Source organism: Corvus moneduloides, chromosome 7 (assembly GCF_009650955.1).
Source record: "Corvus moneduloides isolate bCorMon1 chromosome 7, bCorMon1.pri, whole genome shotgun sequence".
Classification (NCBI taxonomy): domain Eukaryota; kingdom Metazoa; phylum Chordata; class Aves; order Passeriformes; family Corvidae; genus Corvus; species Corvus moneduloides.
This window is the reverse complement of record NC_045482.1, coordinates 12,195,099-12,218,385: the sequence shown is the minus strand read 5'-3', so window position 1 is coordinate 12,218,385 and position 23,287 is coordinate 12,195,099. Positions and strand designations below refer to the sequence as shown.

Genomic DNA, 23,287 nt, shown 5'->3' with positions numbered 1-23,287 from the left:
AATTTCTAGAGCAGTAAATGGGAATATAACTTGAGATGGGATTCATGACTATTTATGTGCCAGAGCACTGGAATATCACCAATATATAGAAATTAAATATTAGCATTTTGAATACTCCCTTCCCAAATACGTCATCAAGATTGGCAGAACATTCCTCTTGGATCACTAGTAACATTTTCACTGGATCATTTTTTCCTTCTTTTTGCCCCCTTTGGCTGCACTAAAAAGTATAGAAATAAATTATCCATATTGAGCAGAGATGTAAAGATTCAAGATAGAATAGAAGAAAAACAATTTTACAAATGGTTTGGAAAGGCAAAAAATTTTTCTGTATGAGGTAGAAATTTTTGCCTCTTCACAGAGCTGGCCAAAAACTTTCAGATGTTGTAACTTCCTGTCAGAAAAACTGGATTTGTGAGATGAAAACATTCTATGACAATACATAAATTTCATTAAATATTTAGTAAAAATGCCAAGATTACTTTATTGTAATTGTACTTTAACTCTACTGAAATCTTTTAACATTAATATTTTTTAATGAGTTTAACACACAATTTTAAATATGCATGTTCAGTTGGTAAAAGCAGGGCAAAATGTTTCAATGATACCTAAGTGAAATGCCACTTTGTTTTTGTGGATTGCATTTTCAGGATTAACATTCCAAAGAGGAAATAGGATTTTCCTTACATTAGAAATAGAAATATCAGCTTGCTTACTGGGAACTGGGAGGAATACCTGAATTATAGTGTTTGCTGTCTTGAACAAGCCTCTTAAATTTATCTTTTATGTAACCTGGAGATTAATAATTATCTGCAAGGAATAGTGTAAGAGCCAGTGAGCCAACGACTCCTGTCCCTGTCCAAACACATCTCTCAGTGAAGAATTCAGCCTGAGTGAGGTCTGCCAAATTTCCCACTTTGAGTATACAGAGCTTTGATTATGAACGGAAGATGTGAGTAAGAAAACAGTGTGTCTCTGCTCAAGGATTTAATGCAGTTAACTAATGCACTTTAAATCAGTTCAGATTAATCTCCTGACCCCATATAGACAAATCCTTAGAGAATGCCGAGGCCCCATTGTGCTGAGCAGGGTAAAAACAGAGCAGTATTATCCCTACTGTAAGATTAAGACCAATCTAAAATTGTAAAACACTGTAAACAGCTACTCCATAAAGGTAAGAGATAAAGAATATTTAGATCATTCCAAAAAGTGGATAAGATACGATTTAATCATCTCACAATGATGATCTAGACATAAAATGATGGAATTGTGTAGGGCTGATTGGCTTTTTTAACAATATGAGTAGATCTGAAAGGTAGCACTTAGGTTTGTTATTTTCTATCCTTACGCAAGGCAGAGTGTGCTAATGAGGAAATACCTTCCTATTTGAAAACCCAGGTGGAAGTGGCTAATGAACTGATAATGAGGCAAGCAAGCCAGAGGACAAAAGTTAAACTTTCCTAATTGATGAAGAGAGAGAAAGAGGATGCCAAGTGCTGCTGGATGAAGGCAGTGGGGTTGCAGGCTCACAGAGAAAATTTCTCTCATTAGTGAAATCTCTGTGGCTGCAGGACAGGAGCAGAGCTCTGTCTGTGTGGCAGGCTGGAAACTGCAGGCTGTGCCCATTGCCACACAGATGGGAAGTTTCCCTACACCCTGGCCAGCATACATTGCACATTAGTTACAGTGCTGCTCTTCCCTTCGAGATCAAAGCCACATGCAGTTTATTATGACAATAAAAATTTTATCGTTTTAGAATTCAGTTTTCAACCATCCAATTTGTTAAATGAAACATCAGCATGAAAACTGAGATAAAAAAAAAAAAAAAGAAAAGCACTCTGAATGCAGACTTTATCTGCATTTTCACAAATGTCATGGAAGTTTGCGTGTCAGGGCCTGCTGCTTGTTGCCTCCATCTGCTGGTGACATTTTGGAAAAGCAACGGACGCTGAAAAGCCATACCTGGGAGCACAGGTTGATTCTGGAAAGCTTCTAAATCTCATACAGCATACCAAAGCCTGCAGGATACGTGAAAAATAGGCTTCATTTGAAAGTCATTGCTGCATCTGAAAAGGCCTTGTGTGAAACCTGTATCTACTCCGTGAGGTGATACTACCTGGCATAGGCAAGTTCATCAGTCAGCCTGTGCAATAAACCAAGGAGTAAAGCTCACTCCAGTGAGTTCATCATGTCATACATAGATATGCACTGTTCCCCACTCTTGGGAATCCAAATGTCAGAAAAAGCAACCAAAAACTAACTTGGTACACAGGGCGCTCCAGTATTCCCAGTTTGGCAAAAGCACTAGCTTAATGTCATGGGCTGTGATTCCTAATCCTTTCCTGCCCTTGACCCCTGCTGTCTAGATTCAAACTTGTAACCATTAATGGGGCTGGATCAAAACACTGGCCTTCTGGTGTCACCAATGGTGTTTAGAGGGGATTTAAACTCACTGCTTTTCAGTGCAGTGAAATGAACACAGCAGTAGATTAATGCAAGGATTTGAGCTCACACAGCATGAGAGCTTTCAAAAATAGTGTTAACAGAGCTACAACTGCCTCTTTCAGGGGAAGCAAAATGAGGGGAACAGAACAAATGAACAAACACAGGGCAAAGCCTTGTCACTATGGGTAGGGCTGGTAAGCCCGGGGAGCCAGGGAGACAGCCAGTGAGTGTGCTGAGATGTGGGGCAGGAGCTTTCCCAATCCTTCACACTCTCCATGGAATGGCTCTCAAACCTGCTTGCAGGCCCTATGACTGCACGTTATTTCCTACCCAAAGTGTCTCTCCTACAGAGAGAAGGTGAGATCACAAGCCACGAATGAGTTACTCACCCATCCTTCCCATTCACCTGGAGTCAGGTTGAGACTTTGGCAAACTGTAGGGAATGGGCACAAGGCTGTTCCTGAACTTCTTTGTGCAAGAAGACACCGGGGCATAAGGTAGTTGAAAACTCCTTTGCACGTTTCATCCCTTGCCAGTTGCCCATAGAGGAGGCAGGAGAGCTGCTTTTCCTCCAGCTGCCCTGTGTGTGCCTGACTCACAGACCCCACAGCCCATGCTGTATCCTCTTCAGACTGCAGCAGGATGTGCTCAAGCCCACAGTAGTGACAGGAATACATCTAAAGGTTTCCAGATTTCATTTCAAAGATTCCTACTAACCCACCTGGCCCAGGAACCTTTCCAGTAACAATCCCAGTCTGGGGCTGAGCCTAAGCTGCTGAATCCAGTGGGAGTTTTGCCATCAACTTCAATGAGAATAGGATCACACCTCAGTGCTTTGTTTTGCCGGTGTTCGTTCCTTGCCTCTGGCAGGAACCTGTTTGTTTGTTTGCTGCCTGTGCTCAGTGTGAACATCAATAGGACTAGCTAAAAGAATTCAAACCATCAGATTTGGGGAAGAGCTCCAAAGCTTGTTTGCTTATCTGAACCAACCCAGGCACCCAGATTTGCACAAATGGTCTGGGAATAACCTCAGGAGAGAAGGTTTTCTCAAGCAGACTTCACAGATTGTACTCAGGCTGAGCATGTCCTGGGGGGAAACAGCATTTGTGCTTCAGGGAAGAGAGGGGAAGTGCCCAGAAGCATATAAATGGCAAATAGCTTTAAACAAAGAGACTAACTTGTCTTCTTACCAGCAGTCCCATCAAAAAGTGAATTGATTTAGTTCATGAGTAGGGCAAATAGTCCAACTTTAGACTAGTCTTCTTCTGTCCAGACTGGTTTGTTCAATCCAGATGTGAGCCAAGCGCTTGGTTCCAGTATGTGGCTGGAACAGCTCACAGCCCCTTAGTCAGGATCTCAGGAAGGGAAAGGGATATTGCCTCTCCAGCTAACACAGCTATTGCCCCAAACACTGACATAGCACCGCTCTTCCCATGTGTTTGCCAGCTTAATGGGATGCTCCAACAGAACGGTGTCCTCTGAGTCCTGCATTTCTGCCTTGTCCAGCCACAAAAGGCACCAGTATCCCAGGATCACAGCAGAGCACACGTCAGTTCTGCCCCTCTGGAGTCTATATGGGAAACTTTCTATCAAGTCTGGAAAGCAAGTCAGACTTGAAAACTGCTTTATGATGACTCAACTTCACTGGAGCTATTGCCATGCTGCCCAGGTGCCTGTCCTCTTGTTCCCAGCCCTGCCACTGGCAACCTCCACAGCAGCAGAGGACAGCACTGCTACTCAGACAAAACAGAGCTGAGGGAATTACTACTCAGAGCAGTTCTAGGCACTGACATTCTCTGTCATCTGTGCAAGTATCTTTGCTGGCATAGCCTTTATGATTGCTCTTTTAGATTGTCCCTCTACACAGCATCAGGATACCTAATCATCATCACTCAGAGTTTGTATGTTTGAGGCCTTGTATTAGCAGATGACTGGCATAAAAAATTCTTTGTGATTAGTTCCTCTCACACATGAGCATTTCTTTATCTCCCAGACTACTCAACTTGTAGACTACCCAGCCAAGCCTTCTACAACTTAGAGAAGAAAATGCTTCCTCCAGCTGTCTGCTCTGTGCTTGCTTGCTACCCAAATTAAACTTGCTGTGGACAGCGACACATTCCCATTTCACGCTGGTTTGATTAATGTGTCTCAGCTAATTGTGTGAAAGATTCCAGTCCTTTCGACTGTGAGACCAGGTTATTGTTCAGCCAATTTCGGCTACCATGTGAAAATGGGGGCTGTTTAGTGTTCATGCACCAGAATCAAAGGAGGGGCATCTTGGACTGGGTCACAGAGCAACACCCACTTCTTTGAAAAGATGTTACTATGCTCTACTAAACCCGTAAACCTCTTGCTCAAAGCACGTCTTCTCCCTCCTCCTCTCCCCCATTCTTTTTTTCCCCTTCCAGATAGACAGGCTCCCCCCACCACGCTCCTATGGCACAAGCGAGAGAGAATGGATAGATTGTAAATGGGTGAATTTCACATTCTAGGGTTTTTAATATTTCACTTTTATATTTCTCTTACAGAATGATCCTGCTGAGAGGCTGAGAATGAGTGCTCATCATTTCCCCCTCACTGACACTTGAATATATTTTCCCAGGAGAAAACATTAAACAAAAAGAGAAAGAGAGAAAGGGAGAGAGAGAGAGGGAGAGGGAGAGTGACTGAGCTAGCTTTTCAAAGCATACTTCTCAACCTGCCCACATCAAAATACGAGACAACTGGCCCTTTGAAGTCCAGGACACAGACTTCTCTACCAGCCCATGTGGAAATAAAAGAATCCAGCTTTGTAAATCACACAGATTTCTTACCTTGCCCACATCAAAATCAGGGACAGTGACCTTTAAAACTGAGGTTTAAAGGTCCCCAAACCAATCTCCATGAAAATAAGGAGAGTTCAGATAAACTTCGTCTCCAGGTGCCTGTCAGCTTTTCCAGTCTAAACCAGGAGACACTGGTCCGTTGCTCCACTCCACTGAGGAGTGGAGACTAAATATACACTGTGAAACTTGCAGCAATGAAATCTTCCATCAGACTTACATACACCAGCACTCTGTGAGGCAACTCTGCAACACATGTACCTTTGTTTGTACACTAAGCCAATCCCATTGTTGTTGGAGGTACTACAACACCACTGCCATTACGTAGCTCAAGGGATTTAGTAACACTGAAGCACATGATTTTTCATAATAAGAATTACTGATCCAACAATTGAGTGGCTAGTGGCTCAGAGAAGAAGCTGGCCTTCTCATGAGTTAAATCCTACCTGGGTTATAGTTGGGGAGCTTGGAAAGTCCTGGCCAGGTGTCTTCAGTTGGGACCCCCAACACCTGCAAAAGAAGAAAGAGAGTGAGAAGAACAATAACCTCTTTCTGCCTATTCTTTGCCTTGGTGAGGAGTTGGAGGAGTCAGTCTCAATTGAGAGTGACTGGCCTTCCCTGTGCAGAATTACACTTCCCTGGCTGGTGCTGGATCTATCACCGTGCATGAAGGACACTGACATTTTAGCACTTGATTACGTAGCAGAAAGTGTCCTGCTGAGATTGAATGCTGTTGCTGCTGGGAACATCAGCGAAGGCATATGCAGCTTCACTGCCCGCTGCCACTGCTGCCTGTGCTTGCCAGCCCAGGGGTCACACAGTTGAGCCCCTTCCAGTGCTGAAGGCGTTCTGCCACACCAGAGCTGCACTGGGGACTTACTGTGCCCGCTTGCACTGGCAGCAGCTGGTATGCTCAGCAGCAGCACAGGCTGTGAGCTCTGAGAGAAACCCTTGCCTTCTGAGGTGAGAAAGTAAAGCTGGCAGAGAGGTCTAGTAGCAGGAGCTAGAAAGCAGTGCAGAGCCTCATTCTGAAGGATACAGAGCTTCAGCAGAATCTTTGGCCTTTATTGGGGATTGTGGGCTTCAGCAGTAGCTGCTCACTGAGCAAAGTCTGGGCCAGTAAAGCCTCCTCCAACTTCGTTTTAGTTGCTGAAATGTGTGAGATCAAGCATATATGGATTTCTGCAGTTGTGGATGTTTAGTGTTGTTATTATTACTTAACACATGCAAAGTGGCCTGTGACTATTGATATGGATGATTTGTGCTAAAGAGGTAAAGCCACATATTTAAGAAGAGTTCACAGCATGTGAAATGGTACTATAAATCAGTACTGCTAGCTCCAAGCATTCAAAGCTTTCATCCAGACAATGCCCAGAATTATCAGGTTTCCTTAAAAAACAGTGAAATTTTAACATGAAAAGTTTCAGGGTTTTTATTCACTTTCTGTTCTCCAACACTAGATTTGTCTCACATTAGTTACCTTTTGCATTTAATAAACAATTCCTGTTCCTTAAAATGTAAGCTGAGATACATGATATGGGGAACTTGGTCTCACAAAAATTTGTAGTAAGATTGCAAGAAAACAGGCATCAGTGAAAAAATACACTAACAAAGGAAGAAATATAAAGCCAGCTGTTTGTAGTTGTAAAGCATCTGCTAGTTGGTTGTTTTTCTCATTCACTGCTGGGAAACAGCTGTGACAATTGCAGCTACCTGGAGAAGACAGCCACAAGCAGGGCCTGCATCTCACTGCTGGCACACGTTAGCACAATGGCCTCTGGAGCAAAGCGGGTTGCTGTGGCCCATGTTTCCAAACTGCTTATGGACTCAGCCTGCCACAGCAAAGACTAAAGGGTAGGATCCTTGTCTCTGATCACCTGTAAAATCATCTTTGGAAAGCTTGAAAGCTCCCCAAAGAGAAGGTGTCTTGCAATGTTCAGCCAGCTGAGGACGTTGGAAGTTGGCTCGCACCAACGGCAATTTGACAGCCCTGGGTGAGGATGCCTTCTTGACTGGTGTGTGTTTATCATGTGAGTAGGGCAGGTCTGCCCAAAGAAAACTCTGTATGCACAGGAAAGAGAGAGTTGGAATTTGAACTTGAATCCAGAATTTGCTCTCTTTCTGCTATCCTGTTAGCTTTCCAGGAAGCCCTGCTCAGTGGGCCCTCATTCTTCAAGGTTTCTTGTGAGCTGTCAAACATCAGTTCTACAGGCATCAGAGGAAACTGGGTACCTTCAGTGCATAATAAACTCATACTCACCAGGGTCAGCTCAGCATTCTGCTTCTTTTGGCGAAGAATTTAAGAAAATAGTTATTTGTGTGTGCTTATACTTTTCTGCATAAGGATTTCAGCAAATATTACATTTTACTGCATTGAGGAATGAAAAGTGTTCAGAGCACCAATCACTGAATGCCATATGAATTTATATTTGTATTTTCTGAGCCTTTTCTTTACAAAAGATGCTTTTCCAATCTGTAAACTTGCATCTCTTTTTGTTTTCCACTGTAACAGGGCAAGTGATTCCTCTCCTCTCCTCTCCTCTCCTCTCCTCTCCTCTCCTCTCCTCTCCTCTCCTCTCCTCTCCTCTCTCCTCTCTCCTCTCTCCTCTCTCCTCTCTCCTCTCTCCTCTCTCCTCTCTCCTCTCTCCTCTCTCCTCTCTCCTCTCTCCTCTCTCCTCTCTCCTCTCTCCTCTCTCCTCTCCTCTCCCCTCTCCTCTCCTCCATTGTCTTTTTTCCCCACCTTTTTTCTCACCTTTAGAGAGATTCCTTGCCAAATCAGACAATGTGTTACAGTTATTTATTTGAAATTAATTCTACTCTGACAACTGTTTTACCTGTTGAATATCCACCCTAAATCTAGATGTTAACTCTCTGGTCCATGCCATCAGACAAAACAAAGCAGCTTCTCCATATTTCACTCTATAGTGAAAGGTCTTGGTGCAGGTCAGTTCAGTCCACTTGGGAAGACACAATTTCAGCCAAAAACATTTTTAGTGTCTATATTTCAGCAAGTGCTTTAAGTTGGTGTAAATCATTGTCCTTTCTCTCTGCCCTCTAACTGCTTGCTTCTCCTGTGATGTCTTAGCTGAAGGAATCAACCTAGCTGATTTTGCTTAATTTTGTTGGGAAGTTTTATTTTACATTGAGGAGCCTCGTAGTCATTCATTTGGCACTTGTCACATGTTCATCTCAGGAACAGAAGCACCCTAGTGGCATTCTGTAGACTAATCCAGCCCACATGATGTCCTTCTCAGCATGTTAAGCAATAAGATGGAGCTTTTGCATGCAAATCCTATGCCTGGCCTCTTAAAATTTGAATGATAGATCTTAAGTTTGTCAGGTTTGCTTGCTCTCCTTGCCATGAGCAAACTGGAGACGCTGCAGTTCACATTCACTCATGCCATATTTCCATATCCAACACTGCCAGCCTTCCCTTTCCATTTGGCCCTGCTCCCGTGCCATGCCTTCATGAGTACCAGTGGTCATTAGTGCAACTGTTTGTGCAACCAGAAGATGAGCCAGGTAAAGGAGCTGTTCTCATTTAGAGTAAGCCAGGGAGAAAATAAAGTTGCAGGGTGCCCAGTTCATGTAGCCTCACATGTGAGAGATGACACGGGAGCACCAGTGAGCAGCCAGGGATAGAGATGGGGGATGGAGACTGCTTTAGGTGGCACTTGCCTCTAGAAGAATTGTTGGTAAAATGACAGCCAGTCAGTCCTGCTGATTCAACATGACAAATCCATTTCACAGAATGGGGATTTTCCAGCCTTATATCTATTTGGTGTCTGAATCAACAGTCCTACATGGAGATAAGCATGCTGGGTGATACAGACTCGTGCACACAAATGCTGATGGTCTCTGTACCAGTGCAGGGTGCCTCTACTACTGGTATATGAAAGGAACTGACTATTAGAAAACAGTAGGAATCCCCGTTCTGAACCTCAGACTTGGCAAAATATCTCAAGTTAGACATCGAAAGCCTCTAAGGAGGTTTGAAATCTTGGTCTTACACAGAGTCTCATTCCAGGCTGTATAATATCATAAAACCTCCTGTGAAAAGCACTAATTACTTCATAGCTCTTTAAACTTCCTCATTATTTTTAAATAAGGGGGGTTTTGCCTTCTATAGCACAAATCCTATTAATCATGGCATTAGTTGTAATACCAGAGAAATTATGGTAGTGCTATAAGCCTCTAATGCAAAACCACAGGAAACGTATCCAGAGATTTCAGAGACATAAGTGTAAGGATAGCCTTCATTCACACTCTGAGAAACTGGACCATACCCTGGCTTTGAACCTTGTTAATTAGCCAAGTATGGATTTTTTTTCCCCCCAATAATTCTTTTTTTCCCCTACTCTCTATGAAAGAGAAATTCAGCATTTACTTAAATTGACTGAACTCAAGTCTAAGAACTGGATGCACTTGTCTGACTTTTTATCACATTCCTAGGTACCAGCAGAGAGGAAAACCCTACCAAGCAGGAGTGTTTCTGGACAAAGGGGTTAAGCAGGAAAAAATCTGACTTACACAGTCTAAAGGCTATAAAGTAATTTCTCATGATTTTCTGAATTTCATTTTCTCTGTACTTTCTCCTTTGAAAGCCCATGTCTGGGAAACACTCTAGGCAGAAGAGCAAATCCTTGGGAGGAGATGTGAAAGGGCAGACAAAGAATCACAGAATCACAGAATATGCTGAGTTGGAAGGGACCCAAAAGGATCATTGAGTCCAACTCCCGGCCCTGCTCAGGATGCCTCAAGAATCCCACCATATGCCTGAACAGACCAAGTGATACCTACAAGACCTAATATGAATCCATAGGTTGACCTTGCTGTTGAGTCAGTACCAGGGACAGCAAGAATGGTCAGGAACACAGTTAGTGCTGCTGACTGCCTCATTTCTACCAAGCTGTGCTAGGGATGTGGCTCTGTGTTGCTGTTTCCCCAGCAGAAAAAACAACGTAAGAAGCTACTGAATATGTTGCTCTCACTCACTGCTACCTTTATAAAGTAATTTCACACTTTCCATTATGCCAAATCAGTCTCTAAAGCCATAAACTGGATGATACAAAATGTTCCAAGTTAAAATGAAGAAGGATCTCTGACAAACCTCAGGGTCTTGCCATTTTCAAGGTAGTTCAGGTGCGGTGTTAGACTCCTTTGTGAGAATGTGGTGTGCCGTATCTCACAGTAAGTATTTTAAAAGAAGCAACAGAATTTGCAGTACCTGCACACCTTTTATGCCTTCTTCAATTTGATGTCACTTTAATTGGCTTTAAATTTTTGATGAGATGACAAACATCAAAGGGAAGTCATTTGATTTACTCCTGTGTCTGTAAGAAAGTTGCCAAATATAAAATGGGTTACAAAGTCTGCTATGAACTTGGCAGATTAGACCAAATTATTTTTGCTATTCACAGGACCTGTGCTTAGGACTTCAAAATTAAGTAGGCTGGCTCCAGCCAGCTACTTAATTTTTTTAATGGATTCTTTTTCTCTTCCATTTCAGGGTGTATTTTACTCACCGCCCAGATCTTCTCCAGCTGTTCATGAGTACCAGAAGTTGCTGCAAATATTGGCTGACCCTGGATCATTTCCACAAATATACAGCCTGCACTCCTGCAAGAAACCCAAGGTATTAACTCATTCACATAAATGACATATATAATATGATTGTTAGGATGGGCAGGGAGAGAGGAAGAGGTAATTGTTGTAATGGAAATTTAGAAATTCTGATTTGTAAATGCAGAAATACTGATATAAGCTGTAAATCCTATATATATATGTATCTTGCATGTCAAGTCTCAAAAGTACCAGTCTGATGTGTCAGTATTGTACACCCACCTCAGGTCATCTAGTGAGAATGTGTGTGAAGCAAGGCAGGATGTGGGGTGTCTGTATATATGTAAATAAATAGAGGCTTCAGTGAAGACTGGTAATACCTTTATATTATGATGGTAGGAAGGATCTTGCATTATAAAAACCCCTACTGATTGTAGAAAGTCAGGAAGGTTTCCTTTGGGAAGGATCATCTTGTACAGCCCTGATCTTGCAGCATGTTCTAAGCACTGCAACTGGCCCATGTTGCAAGTTTTATGTAGTATCAGTAATCTCATCCTAGTCCTGCAGACTGAATCACTTGAATTGAAAAGCTCACAAGTCAATTAGGATGGGAGCAGAGCAAAGATAAGTTACATTCACATGCCTCCAGGATTTCAGAAAAAACCCGAAGCAGTCAAGGTTCCATACAAGTCTGTTCCCATCTCCTCTTTCCCATCAGCACCACCCACTAAAAAAAAAATTCACTTTTCACCAGCAAGACAAGACAGGTGATATCCTTGGAAAATAAACCCACTAAGAACTGTCTTTTTTTTCCAGTACCAAACAACTTGTTTCAGGTCTCTGTCCATTAATCCTGTTACAAACTACCTGAAAAAAGGGTCATGGCAGAAGCCTGTGGAGTATGAGGTTACTCTCCATGAGAAAAGGGTGCAAAATTGGAGCACTAAGAAAAGGAAAGATAAATAGGGAACTACTACACACTTCATTGGCTTGAAGGATATATTAGATGCAGAAAGAACCCAGAGGCACTACTATAGCCATTTTCCTTCAGAAGCAATTAGCTCTTCCTTGGAAAGCTGAAGGCAAGATTTCGTAGCATAAAGAACCTAGTCATAACAGCAAGTTAAAATATTCTTATTTTGATGTCATCCCCTGCTCTGCACTTGCACCAAAACAAACCAGCCAGCTTAAAAAAAACCCCAACACCCTCAAAATTGCTTCATTTTACAAAGGTGGATTAGTCCTCATGGCAATAATGATGAAATAGCTGTGATCAAGGTAGACTTGCCTATTTGCAACTATTCCTATCTCTTACTGTATGGTGTAAAACTCCACTCATTTACTTTTTAATCATTTTCTTCAATTTTTTTCCTAGGTTTTCTGTCTTTTCACTAAGTCCCATTGCAACTTTCCAGGTTTCAGTCTCATTCTTCTTTGGTTATATCATACTTCAGTCCTTTAAGCTCATCTCGTGAAAACCCAGCTTTGTCTAACAGGCTCTGAAAGTATTTTCACTTGCTGAGCAATAACTGGTAATCTCTTCTGGTCATCTGTACTCCTGTGTTACCCCTTGCACCTTGTTTTTGCAATACTGTAGTTGCTTTTCCCACCTGGCTGTGGTCAGTTGAAACCCTGGCGTGCGACTCATCTGCGGTATTTATTTTGGTCATCCTTGCACACCAGGTGGTGCCAAGCCTGTTTGCAGATCCATATGTAACACTGTTTTCATAAACATCTCTGCTGCACTTTCCCTTAGCTTCCTGTACCCTAACCTTGGCAGGTCTTGTGAGATGAGCTTCTTTGCTTGTCTAATTTCCTCTTCCAGAGTCCAGGCATCATGAAACTTAATCCACAGCTTTTGCGACATAGAGGTTTTTGGTGTTTTTACTACACTACCACATCATCAGACTACTTCGGAGCCCACAGAGAGATTCTACTGAGACCAGTGTCATACCAACACTGTTTTCACAGCTGATGTACATGCCCAAATGGCTCACCCTATTTTGCAACCACGGGGGCTGCTGTAATCTGCTGGTTGCATTGCACAAGTTCAACTGTTTATGGTCAAAGCAGTTTAGGTACTTTTGATTTGTAGGGGAAGAGAAACAGCTCTCTGTGTTTTTGAAACAAGTGATGATGATGTTCTACCACAGTTTGCATTCTGATATCCTAGCTAGGAAGGGCCATTAGACTGGCAAGAGCATGAACTTTGGAAACTAATGGTAGTTGTATTAGCCTTGCAGTAGAAGCCTCAGCTTTCCTTTTGAGAGTTACAGTTACTGCTCTGACAACATTATGAGGATCCTTCTGATAATGAGGATGACTCAAAAGCATTTACTTTTAAATATTTCTAAATATTTAGACCTGGGGTTGTTTTGCTTTTCCCCTTTTTCCTTCTTTCCTCTCTAATATTAATTTTTCAAGTCTTCTTACCCCTCCCCAGTCTGTAATTTTATTAGAGGGTCTCAGTCCTATAAAACTGCCTTGGGAAGAGATAGGGCAGAGGGAGGGGTCTTTTGGGAAGAGGCCTAGACATGGTACTTTAGCAAGTGCCAGATATGCACACAAATCAAAACAGTGACAGCTAAAGTAGTAGGAGAAATTATAGGGATATTCAGGGAGCATAAGCAGAGCTGATTCAGACAGAACAGTTGTATCTATCTGCAGTCTCTGGGGAAGGTTTGAACACTGCACTTTGTCCTCAGTCTGCAGTGCTGCATCACACAGTGGAAAGGTTTTCATCAGGATTAAGATCTAAGATATCTCTGTGGCATCCCAGAGTTCCCTCTCCATGTTTGGGGGTTGCTTTTGGCACTAGGAGATGGTAATTTTATATTTAACCAGACATATATCCTTCCTGTTGTTCATCACCAAGCCTGGTCTATACAGTGGAGCCCTTAGCCAGTATCTCCCAGTTTGGCATAGCAGGCCATGTGAACCAGGCTGAGGAGAAGGCCGTAGTGAGCCTGGCAGGTCCATGTTAAATGACAGCATGTGAACTCTTATTCTACATTAATCTACCAGGGAAGATCACTGTGGGGTTTTTTTCCTCTCTTTTTTTTAAATGGCAGATTATACAAGGAAAGCCTGACTGAAAAGAAGATATCTGAAGGCACTCATGATGTTTGCAGCCACTAACGTGGCTGTGCATAAAGCACTTGGTGTTTTTCAAAAAAAGGAAAAAAAAGTCCTTCTGATATGCAATGTAATCTCCCTGAAATCCCTTAATTGAATCTTCTAAAGTCCTGAAGAGATAGTGAGGGAGAAAGAGAGAGAAAAGAGATACAGAGAGATTAAAGCAGCTTTTCTAGTTAGTCCAAGAGTGACTGAGTCTCCCTCTATATCTCTTTCTTCATCTATTCAAGGCCTCATTCACTTCCCATGTGCCTCCCACTGACAGTATTGCTGCTCAAGCACACTATGCATGAATTGCCATAATGTTTTATTTTGTTATAATTGGTTTCTTTAAACCAAGGCTTTGACACCCACTGTCTCATGCCATTACCAAGGGCATTCTGACCTGCCTTCATGTAAATTGCAGCATCCAAAAGACATAGGGTTTTTTTTCCTTTCTTCCCAATAGACAAGTAACATCTGTGTGAATTCACATTATTTCCTAATAGACAAAAATTCAACTTAAATGCAGTGTACATCAAGATAATAAATGACTCTTGTTAGAGGAAGTTACTGAATAGAGCTCACTGAAGTACTCTCTATTCTCTCAGCGTGACATCTTTCTTTAGGGCAAACACTTTGAATGTTGTTATTATAAGGTGGTGTTATAACAAAGGTGCCTACAGTGTGGATGTAGTTCAGTGGGATGGAGAGCACTGTGCTGTTAGAGCTGGGATCTTTCTACACCACTCCTATGTTGCTATTCATTACACCAGAGCAGAGTTATGCAGGGGGATGTTGGTTTTGCATAGGCAGAAACGACACACTTTCTGTGCATAGCTGGCTTTGGACAGGGGTCAGCTTCCAGGGAAAAAAAACCAACAAGCTTATGCCTGATACAAGCCCTCTAATCTGCTAGGCAGGCATCTTCTTCAAACTCAGCAGACATTTCTGAAAGACTGTCTGGAGGGAAAGATGACAGGTAGTGGGGGTAGTAGACAGGACTATTTAGACTGGCTTAGCAGCTGGAAGCCATTAGAATTTTAGCAAGGTTTTCCTCCTTAGAGAAGTCTTTAAATAATTAAATTAGCAGCAGTCCTAGGGAAGTAAACAATCTAAAAACTTCCGTTTCCCTGACCTACCCTCCAGACTTAGGTCACTGGAGTGTCTGATAAGCTGCAGACCTCTGGAGGGAGATACAGCCTGTGAAAACCTGGAGCTTTGCGGTTTGTAAACTCAGCCAGCCCTCTTGCACATTCTTCAGCCTGCTGCACTCCTACCCTTTCCTGGCCTTTGACTCTGCAGTAGTTACAAGTAAGTCCTGGTGGGACGGGTATCAGCAGAAGATAATGGGCTCTGAAGAAAGGGTGAAGCAGCCATACCATTTACAGATGTAAAATTGCCCAGAATAAGGAAGGTCTCCTGCAACTTCATGAGCTGTATGCTGTCCATGAGTACATCAGGGCTGTGTTGCTGGAAGTGGGCTCAGGCTGAGCCAGAAGGTTGATGAACCTTATAGTTAGCCCAGCTACATAGCCAAGCCAGCCCAAAAGGCCACAGTGGGACCCTGTGAAACCTTCATACTCTCCTGTTTTCTGCCCATTCTCAGAGACTCTCTCCCTTCTACGAATGTGCAGCTTGTTTCCTTTTGATTCCCAAATACATTAAGATTTTGGGGTACAGCTCATAAAGTAACAAAGCTTTAACAGACACCGCCCTTCTCTGGTGTGAAATACAGACTGAATCTGAGACACGGTCTTTGAGAAGAAGGACAAAATAGCACAGAAATAATGAAAATCTCAGACACCTTTCTATCTCCAGACTCATTAAGAAACCCTTTAATGCCACATTTTGTTACCAAGGCCAAAGTGATTGATGGTGCAGTTGTGGATCCATTGTTCACAAAGCCATTTCTGTAGAGAGTTACTACTGACTCAGCTGACTACACAGAAACACTTGCACTGAGCAAAAGTGTTCTGTTGCAAGACATGAAAATGCTTCATACATGTTACCAGAAAAGATGCATATCTCTCATAAATATTATCAGATGAGGTTTGTATCAATCTGTAGCTGAGCTGTTTTGACACCATTCCCAAAAACTTCTATGAACCCTCTATGAAACTTCTACAAAACTCCACACTGCTCACATATTTTCTGCTCACAGGTGTTAATTCCTCTACTTATAACCATATCTACTGTAACTTTGGCTGATGTAATTTAATTCAGATAAAAATTATTTTTCCCAGGGAACCCCAGATGCTTTGATATTGGTCAGTACCAGATATCTATATCAGAAGAATAAGCTGTAGCTCCAAGCAGCACATCAGGAGGACGGTACCAGAGTGTCACAACTTCAGAGGAGTATGTCTGTCTGGGGATGGACTGGGCACGAGCGAGGCCTGCAAAAAAAGCCCCAACAAACCAACAAAACTGCTGTGTTAGGACAGTCCTTCTACCTGTACAGTGCATAGATGGTAATAATTGGCAACAGGACATTATTTTCTCTTTAAACACAAGTAATCTCAATACAGCTTACAAGCAATTGACAAAGTGTTTCTGGAGTATACCTCTGGGGTGGATCAGATCAAGCAATAGGCTTTTTTGCCTAGGTGTTTTGCAGGGCTTTACCATTTGAGACTGAAGCAGCTATCCCAAACCAATGCCAAGAAAGTTTTTCAGGTCACACATTGCTGTGGACTCTACACATTACATTATTTTCTGAACAGAGAGGGGTTGATTCTTTGTTCTCTTGAACTAGTTTTACATGGCAGTAACTGCTCTGACTTAAATGAGGTTAATCCCTGCACCTATCAGTATAAATGCAAGAAAAGCTGGACTGACCACAGAAATCGTTTCCTGAAGTTCAAGGAAAGGTTATGCTTCTCTGCCTTAATTGGCTGTGGATACAGATCTATATGCATGCTACAGCTTTGGTCTGAACAGATACACAGCAGTATCCAAACTGTGACTCACCAAAGTCAGCTAATTTGAGCTCACCAAGGCAACTGATGAGCAAGTTCTGGGGTTTCAGATCACGGTGAAGAATGTGTTGTTGGTGGATGTAAGCCAGGCCACGCAAAAGCTGGAACATGAAGAGCTGGAAAAAGCCAACAAAAAAACTGAAATGATTTTGTGTGACTTTGCATTGATACATTAATTCTAAATTTCAGGAGAACCCTGGAACAAAGCAGAGACAAAGCAAGTAAGAAACCACTAAAAATCCCAAAAATGAGTAGAGCTGGCTGAGGAGGAGAAAACTGTGATGGGTTATGACTGCCCTACAGCTTTCTGAGGTTTTCAGGGTGGAACATTTGGCCAGGAGGGCAGTTTAACTGCGGTCTGTAAATGCATGTTCTGGAAATTTAACTTTTCTTTAGAAATGGACTGTTGATTGCAGGAGCAAGGTCAGCTTGCCAAAACACAGACCCAGATTTCAGAACAGCAGCTGTGTTGATTGCAGTGCTCAAGACAAAGACACACAGCCAAACAAAATGAAAGCCTAAGGAGCTGAAGGTTTGCCCCCTTGAGCCACATGGCACCAGCTGACTGCATTCCATGGCCACTGCACATGCCACCAGTGGAGCAGGGAACTGACTGACCCAGCAATGGGAACTGTTGGCTTCAAACTGGGAGAAAACATGAGGACCTGATTTTAAAAATACAGCAAATACAATATGATGAACGAAGTAAGCAAGCAAGCAAAAAAATAAGCAAGAAAGGAAGCCAAGAAATAAATACCTAACTCCGACCATCATGGTAGTCTAAACAAGTCTGGGGTAATATAAGCTGAGCTGAAACAAGGTATGAAGTTGGACAGTGGATAGAAACAAAACACAGCAAAAGTAATAAGACTTCACCAGAGAAAAGATATTTTTCACCAGAAATTTAATCTGAAGAGGAGGAAAAACAGTGACACCCATAGGTCATTTTTGTACCAGAAAAGTGTCCCTGTAACATTCTGCATACTTATATCATATTTCATAAGAATCACTCAGGAAAATCAAACAGCATTTGCCAGCAAAAATGAAGCAAGCTAGATGACCCTCCTAAAGGAGCAGTAAATAATTTTGTAGTTCAGTTCCTGCTGACAGTGAGGATTCTGGGCAGGAAAGCAGAGCAGCTGGCTAGTGTTTACTCACAGAAATGCCAGTGAGTACATATTACAGCCATGTGCTCCATGTGCTTTATGAGCACGTCTGGTAGCAGAGCCCTTGAGATCTGTGCCAAAACTGCTACACTGCATCTCAGATGTATCTGAGCTTTAAGGATGTTTAAAATCTGAGGTCCCAAGAAACTTCATTAGAATTGGTGTTGCTTAACAACTATCTGGAAAAAGATGTGAACAAGGTGGCAACATTTGAAGATGACAGAAGTATTTAGATTAGTTGTGATAAGAAGTGACAGTGAGGAACTTCAGAGAGATCTGACAAAGTCAGATGAATAGTCAGTTTGATAACACACAAAGTTATTGTTGACAGCTGTAAGATAAATTAACTGAAGTTGCTCAGGAAAAGGATGCAGGCATTCACTGAGGACATCTGCACTGAAATCTTAAACCAGTGTGCAGCAGCAGTCCTGAAAGTTAATTAAATGTGAAGATGCATACAAAGGAGAGCAGGAGACTATTATAACATCAATCTATAAAGTAAGGGTACATGTTCATCTGTGCTCAGATCCAGTCAACCAATCTCAAAAGCTATGGTAGAAACACAAGGGACTTAAACGACTGCAAATATGAAGATAGTTCCAAATGAAGAGAGAGTGAGATTTGAGAGTTTTTAATTAGAGAGATGAATAATGTGGTGTAGCAATAAGAGAATACAAATTTGTGTAGAGATAGGTTTCCTTGCCACAAGATGTCATTGTTCACAAAAGCTGAATGTCCACTTGCAGAAAATAGGAAGAGGGATTAACTGAAAAAAGGCTTGGAGACTGAGGGAGCTTGTTACATCATCAAAGGCAGATTTTCTCCAAAGTTTTTGTCATATATGTAACAAATAAATATTAGTAAGTAATTTACAGTGACCATACATAATAGAAAATAACACTTCCTCGTGCCTTAAGGGATACGAGTCTCTTAAGGAACTCACCATAACATTGCAATAATGGAGTCCTCCAGGATGCTGGCCCATGTACTGTGCTAGATCTGTGTGCTAAATAGAAGAGAAGAACTTGAGGCAAAGCTACTGCTGTAAAATGCCTCTACCAACAATGCCTCTTCTGTAAATGGGAAAATATGCAACTGCTACAAAGGTGCCTATCTCACCTTGGTGGACAGCTGGTCTGATGCAGCACACAAGATGTGCTTAAGTTCTGGGTCACATCAGGGACCTGGCTGACCTGTTATCTCACCCCAGCATTTATAACCTGAAGCTGCTGGTTAACAGAATTCATACTTGTGCCAGAACTAATCATAAAGCTGCAATAAGAAGACATAGCTTCTGTATTTTCTTTATAATTTGCTTGACTATCAGCAAAAGCAAGAGAAGTAGCAAGACTCGTATGGAGAATTTTATATGTATCCTGGTCTCCCCATGAGAGCAATCCACAGCTTGGTCATGGTGAGCCACTGGGGTGAGTGCCAAATCTAACCCCAGCTGGGATGTGAGCTCATATCATTATTTCCTATCCTCGCTGTGGCTAAAAAACAGTACTTTTATTGTGTTGGCAAGGCAGAAATGGAGGTAAATAATGTCTGCCACCCCAGTAGACACAAGACATGGAATCATTTTTGCATACAGCTGTCGCACATACAGAAAGAAAAGAGTAAGGCTGTGTGGCTGGAAAGCAGGAGATCAAGAAGGAAAATCAATCATTGCACTAAAGCATTACAACTCGTTTCTTTGTAGATTTCTCATAGTGCAGTAAATTCATTCTGCAGCCACTTCCCAGTACTTCCTAGTACTGGCTCCACAGGAAGCTAGAAAAACATCAACTCACCACATACTCAAAGACAAATGTTAGTGTCTCCTTGGTCTGGATAATGTCATGAAGCAGTACGATGTTGGCATGTTTCAAACACTTGAGAAGAGAAGCTGGGAAAACACAAAAGGCAGATCAACTTTACTGCTGCTGGAAGTGGAAGGAGATTGTGCACAAAACAAGGCAGCGAAAATAAAAAACGGGGGAGTAATAGTCCAGACTTGGAAGTTCTGTAAGAAGTGGCAACTACTGAGTCTGAAGGAGGATGGAACAGCTCCATAGAGAAGCAAGCATCAGTGCTCCAGGCTTGGCAGGAACCCATCCTTCTCTCAGAGGTGGGATCTTGCCTCTGTCAGAAATAGCAGTTCATAGTTCCCAGGTGTCAGTTTATAAGTTGAGAAGTAATTTCTTCAAGGTAAATGCTGAGAGGAAGGACCTGGGAGCTCCCAGAGCCAGAATGAAGCAGCCTCCAGCCTGTCACTGAGCTTCTCATACTTCTCCCATCCACGTCCTGGTGTGTGCCCTCAGCATGGCCCTTACGAGAGACTTCTGGGAAAAGCTGAGTTCTACCAGTTTCTGGCTTCACAACCACAGAGCAAAAATCTACAAAAAGAAATCACTGTAGATATAAGCTAAATTCTGAATTTAGTTCTGTGCATATTGGTTACTGTCTCTGGTTAAAAACTCTTAAGAACAGAGAGGAGGAAGTTACTGAGTGAATACTAAGTTGTTTGTATTTATAAAACTTTGGCAAGCTTTTCTTTCAGCCTAACTATGCAAAAGCACCATCGCAACTCTGTGGCCCTGGTCCTTAGGTCCTGACATGCCTTTGCCAAGCCTCAGCACATGGGCTGTGGTGATGGAGGGGGCAGCACATGGAAGCATCTCTGGCCCCATATAGACCACAGAGCACTGACTTATGCTAAGACAAAAGCTGCAGCCTTCTGATCCTTTTGGCTGTGCGTTGGGTTTGTTATGTTACAGCAGGCTCCAGCCAGCACACTCCTGAAAGGAGCTTCTCAGCAGACACTCTCCATGGGAGAAGAGGGTGCACAGCTTCATCATTTACTACCTTAGGTGTGTGACAATATTGCAGTAACTCTGTACAGAGGAGGAATGTGGGGAAGAGGTGAAGCTGGGATTACTTTGCCTGTAGGTCACTGGCACAACTGAAGAATCTGAGCCAGCTGTTCACAGACAGTAGCCCCAAAGCCCAAAAAACCAGATGTCCCTGACCCCAGATTTTAGTTCAGCTTTTGACATTGCAGAATATCCTCAGAGCTGTTCCAGATCCACTTTTCTCCCACTGATTAAAACCAAATTAGTTTACTGTCAGACCATGCAGTCCTACAAATTTCATTCAAATAAGGCATGGGCGTAGGATCTTGTTTCAGCTGAATTAGCACACAATACAGAGCATGGGCCAGCTGTGGGAGGTAGAGTTTTGGTCACAATTAAAAGCTGCTTTTTTGGTTTTCAAACAATCTGAAAAAGATGTTTGAAGAGTTTCATGCTGGCAAAGCAAATTTATACCGGATTAGCACTTTGCCTTTTGCAATCATAACAATTTCACCTGATTTCAAAAGCCCTACTGCCAGAGTTACTCTGTATGACACAGCTGTAGCCCAAGCCTATGTCAGTACTCAGACTACTGAGCAGTAAGGATGGCCTGATTCAGAACAACTGCTGGAAAAGCAGATTGCAAAGCAGTTCTTGCACAGAGCTTGGTGCTGCTGCAGCTAAACTGCCTCTACTGCTGATGCTAGTCCATTTAGCTACCACCACTGTGTTCCCAGTGCACAGCAGTATGGACCTTAAACATGCTCCACACTGCACCTAAAATTCTATGAACCTAGTAAAGATACTCTGGCTAGAGCCCATCTGCTACAGAACATGATAACCTGACTCTCTGACACCACAAAAATTCCATATGACTGGAGCTATTGCTCCAGATGAGCAGCACAGAGGGTCCATAGTAAAATGGAGGATTCACTGCCTGTGCCTTAATCAGGCTTCTGGGAACTGCTCCTCACTTTGTTGCTTCTACAACCCCCTGCTGGGGTGTCAGGTGCTACTGCCAGAACCGAGCTTTAAACGCATTTTGTCTCTGCGGGACTTCCTGGGGTGAAGCGTCTCTTTGTCAGGGGAGCGCATTCCTCCAGGGTAGCAGAGAATGCGCTGCGTTAATAAATCTTGTGCTTTGTTTTTGCTACTGACTTACATTGTAAATTTGAGGTGTCAGATGCTGCAAAGCTCAGCAGTACACAAAAGACCTATTTAAAGCAGACCCTTCATAGGATCACCCTTGTTTTCTCACATAATGAATGAAGTTAAGACTCTCAGCCTGTCCAGTAGAGCATGTTAAAGGGGTGCTGATCTTCAGCGCATCATTAGTTCGATGTAGGTAAAGCTTTTAAGGCTTTTTTTACTGGTGGGCTACAAGTGTAAATGCAGAGCAAAAGCACCACAGCAAATGAGTGTATAGGAAACTGTAACACAAGCCATTCTTTAAATAGGCATATTTAGTTATCTCTCTGCTTTCACACAGAATTGGACTAAGGACTTCGTAAACTTTCTTGCCTTAATTACTGTTATAAACCTGGAGTGGATTCGGTGACCTCTCTCGTTATTCTGAGTTGACTGCTATGAGAGTCCTTGTGTGCTAGTGTTGCTCAGTGAAAGCTGGCACATCTGGTCCCTGACTTTCCATCCCCGTGACAAGATTAACCCTACTTTCACAAGTGCAGTAAGAAGTTAAAAAAACCCGTATGTGTGACGTCTTACATTGATAGCTTTCACTAATACCATAAAACAGACTGGCACAATGGTTGCATATTTCTGTGTATGGGAGAAAACAGATTATGGTCTTCTTGGGATTGTACAGCATATGAAAATAGAAGCCTCAATCAACCAGGCTTGTGAACTTAGTGTGTAGGGAAATGTAAATACATTCAGCCAAAATCAAGCACTTGTGAAACAGCGTTTCTTTCTCCAAGAAATTGAGAAAGCTGCAGACATTTTGCCCAGTGCTCTACAAAGTCAACTGATAAGAAGAATTTCTCACTGGACTGAAATGACAGATGTTATTAAACACCAGTTTTATTGAAAGTATCTCTCTTCAGGCTGAGATCTGTGATGCTCCAGGTATCAGCCAGGAAAGCGTCATGGTTGTAGTAACAAATCCACAACTGCCCAATGCAGCAGTGACAAAAGCTGTGTAGTTTCTAGAGGGAGTGAGAAAGCAACTATGAAGGAGGCAGCAAGCAGGAGGTGCAAGAGGGCCCTGACACTGCTAGAAAGAACATGTCTGACTGCAGCTGGCACTTTCCTCATCACAGGCATGGATGCATCTGTCACAAGTGCATACACCAGAAGTTCCTCCTCTGTCCATTGCATGCCTATCCAGCCCAGCGTGAAGACCT

General features: G+C 42.6%; 1 protein-coding gene across 8 annotated transcripts in view; it reads right to left on the bottom strand.

Annotated features, from left to right (window-relative positions):
• CDK15 (cyclin dependent kinase 15) overlaps positions 1-23,287 on the bottom strand; it is a 44,166-nt gene that overhangs the window by 18,610 nt on the left and 2,269 nt on the right. For 6 of the 8 annotated variants that reach the window (XR_004241352.1, XR_004241353.1, XM_032115095.1 and 3 more), the window contains 6 exons: positions 19,884-19,978; positions 19,034-19,096; positions 16,917-17,040; positions 16,222-16,342; positions 10,793-10,886; positions 5,714-5,777 (listed from right to left, as the gene is read on the bottom strand). Coding sequence is in view for 6 of the 8 variants with exons in the window: in XM_032115095.1 (XP_031970986.1) it covers positions 5,714-5,777; positions 10,793-10,886; positions 16,222-16,342; positions 16,917-17,040; positions 19,034-19,096; positions 19,884-19,978 (561 nt within the window). In the remaining 2 variants the exon portion in view is untranslated. The remainder of the gene's footprint in view (positions 1-5,713; positions 5,778-10,792; positions 10,887-16,221; positions 16,343-16,916; positions 17,041-19,033; positions 19,097-19,883; positions 19,979-23,287) is intronic. The other 2 variants (XM_032115092.1, XM_032115093.1) reach the window with 2 other exon arrangements.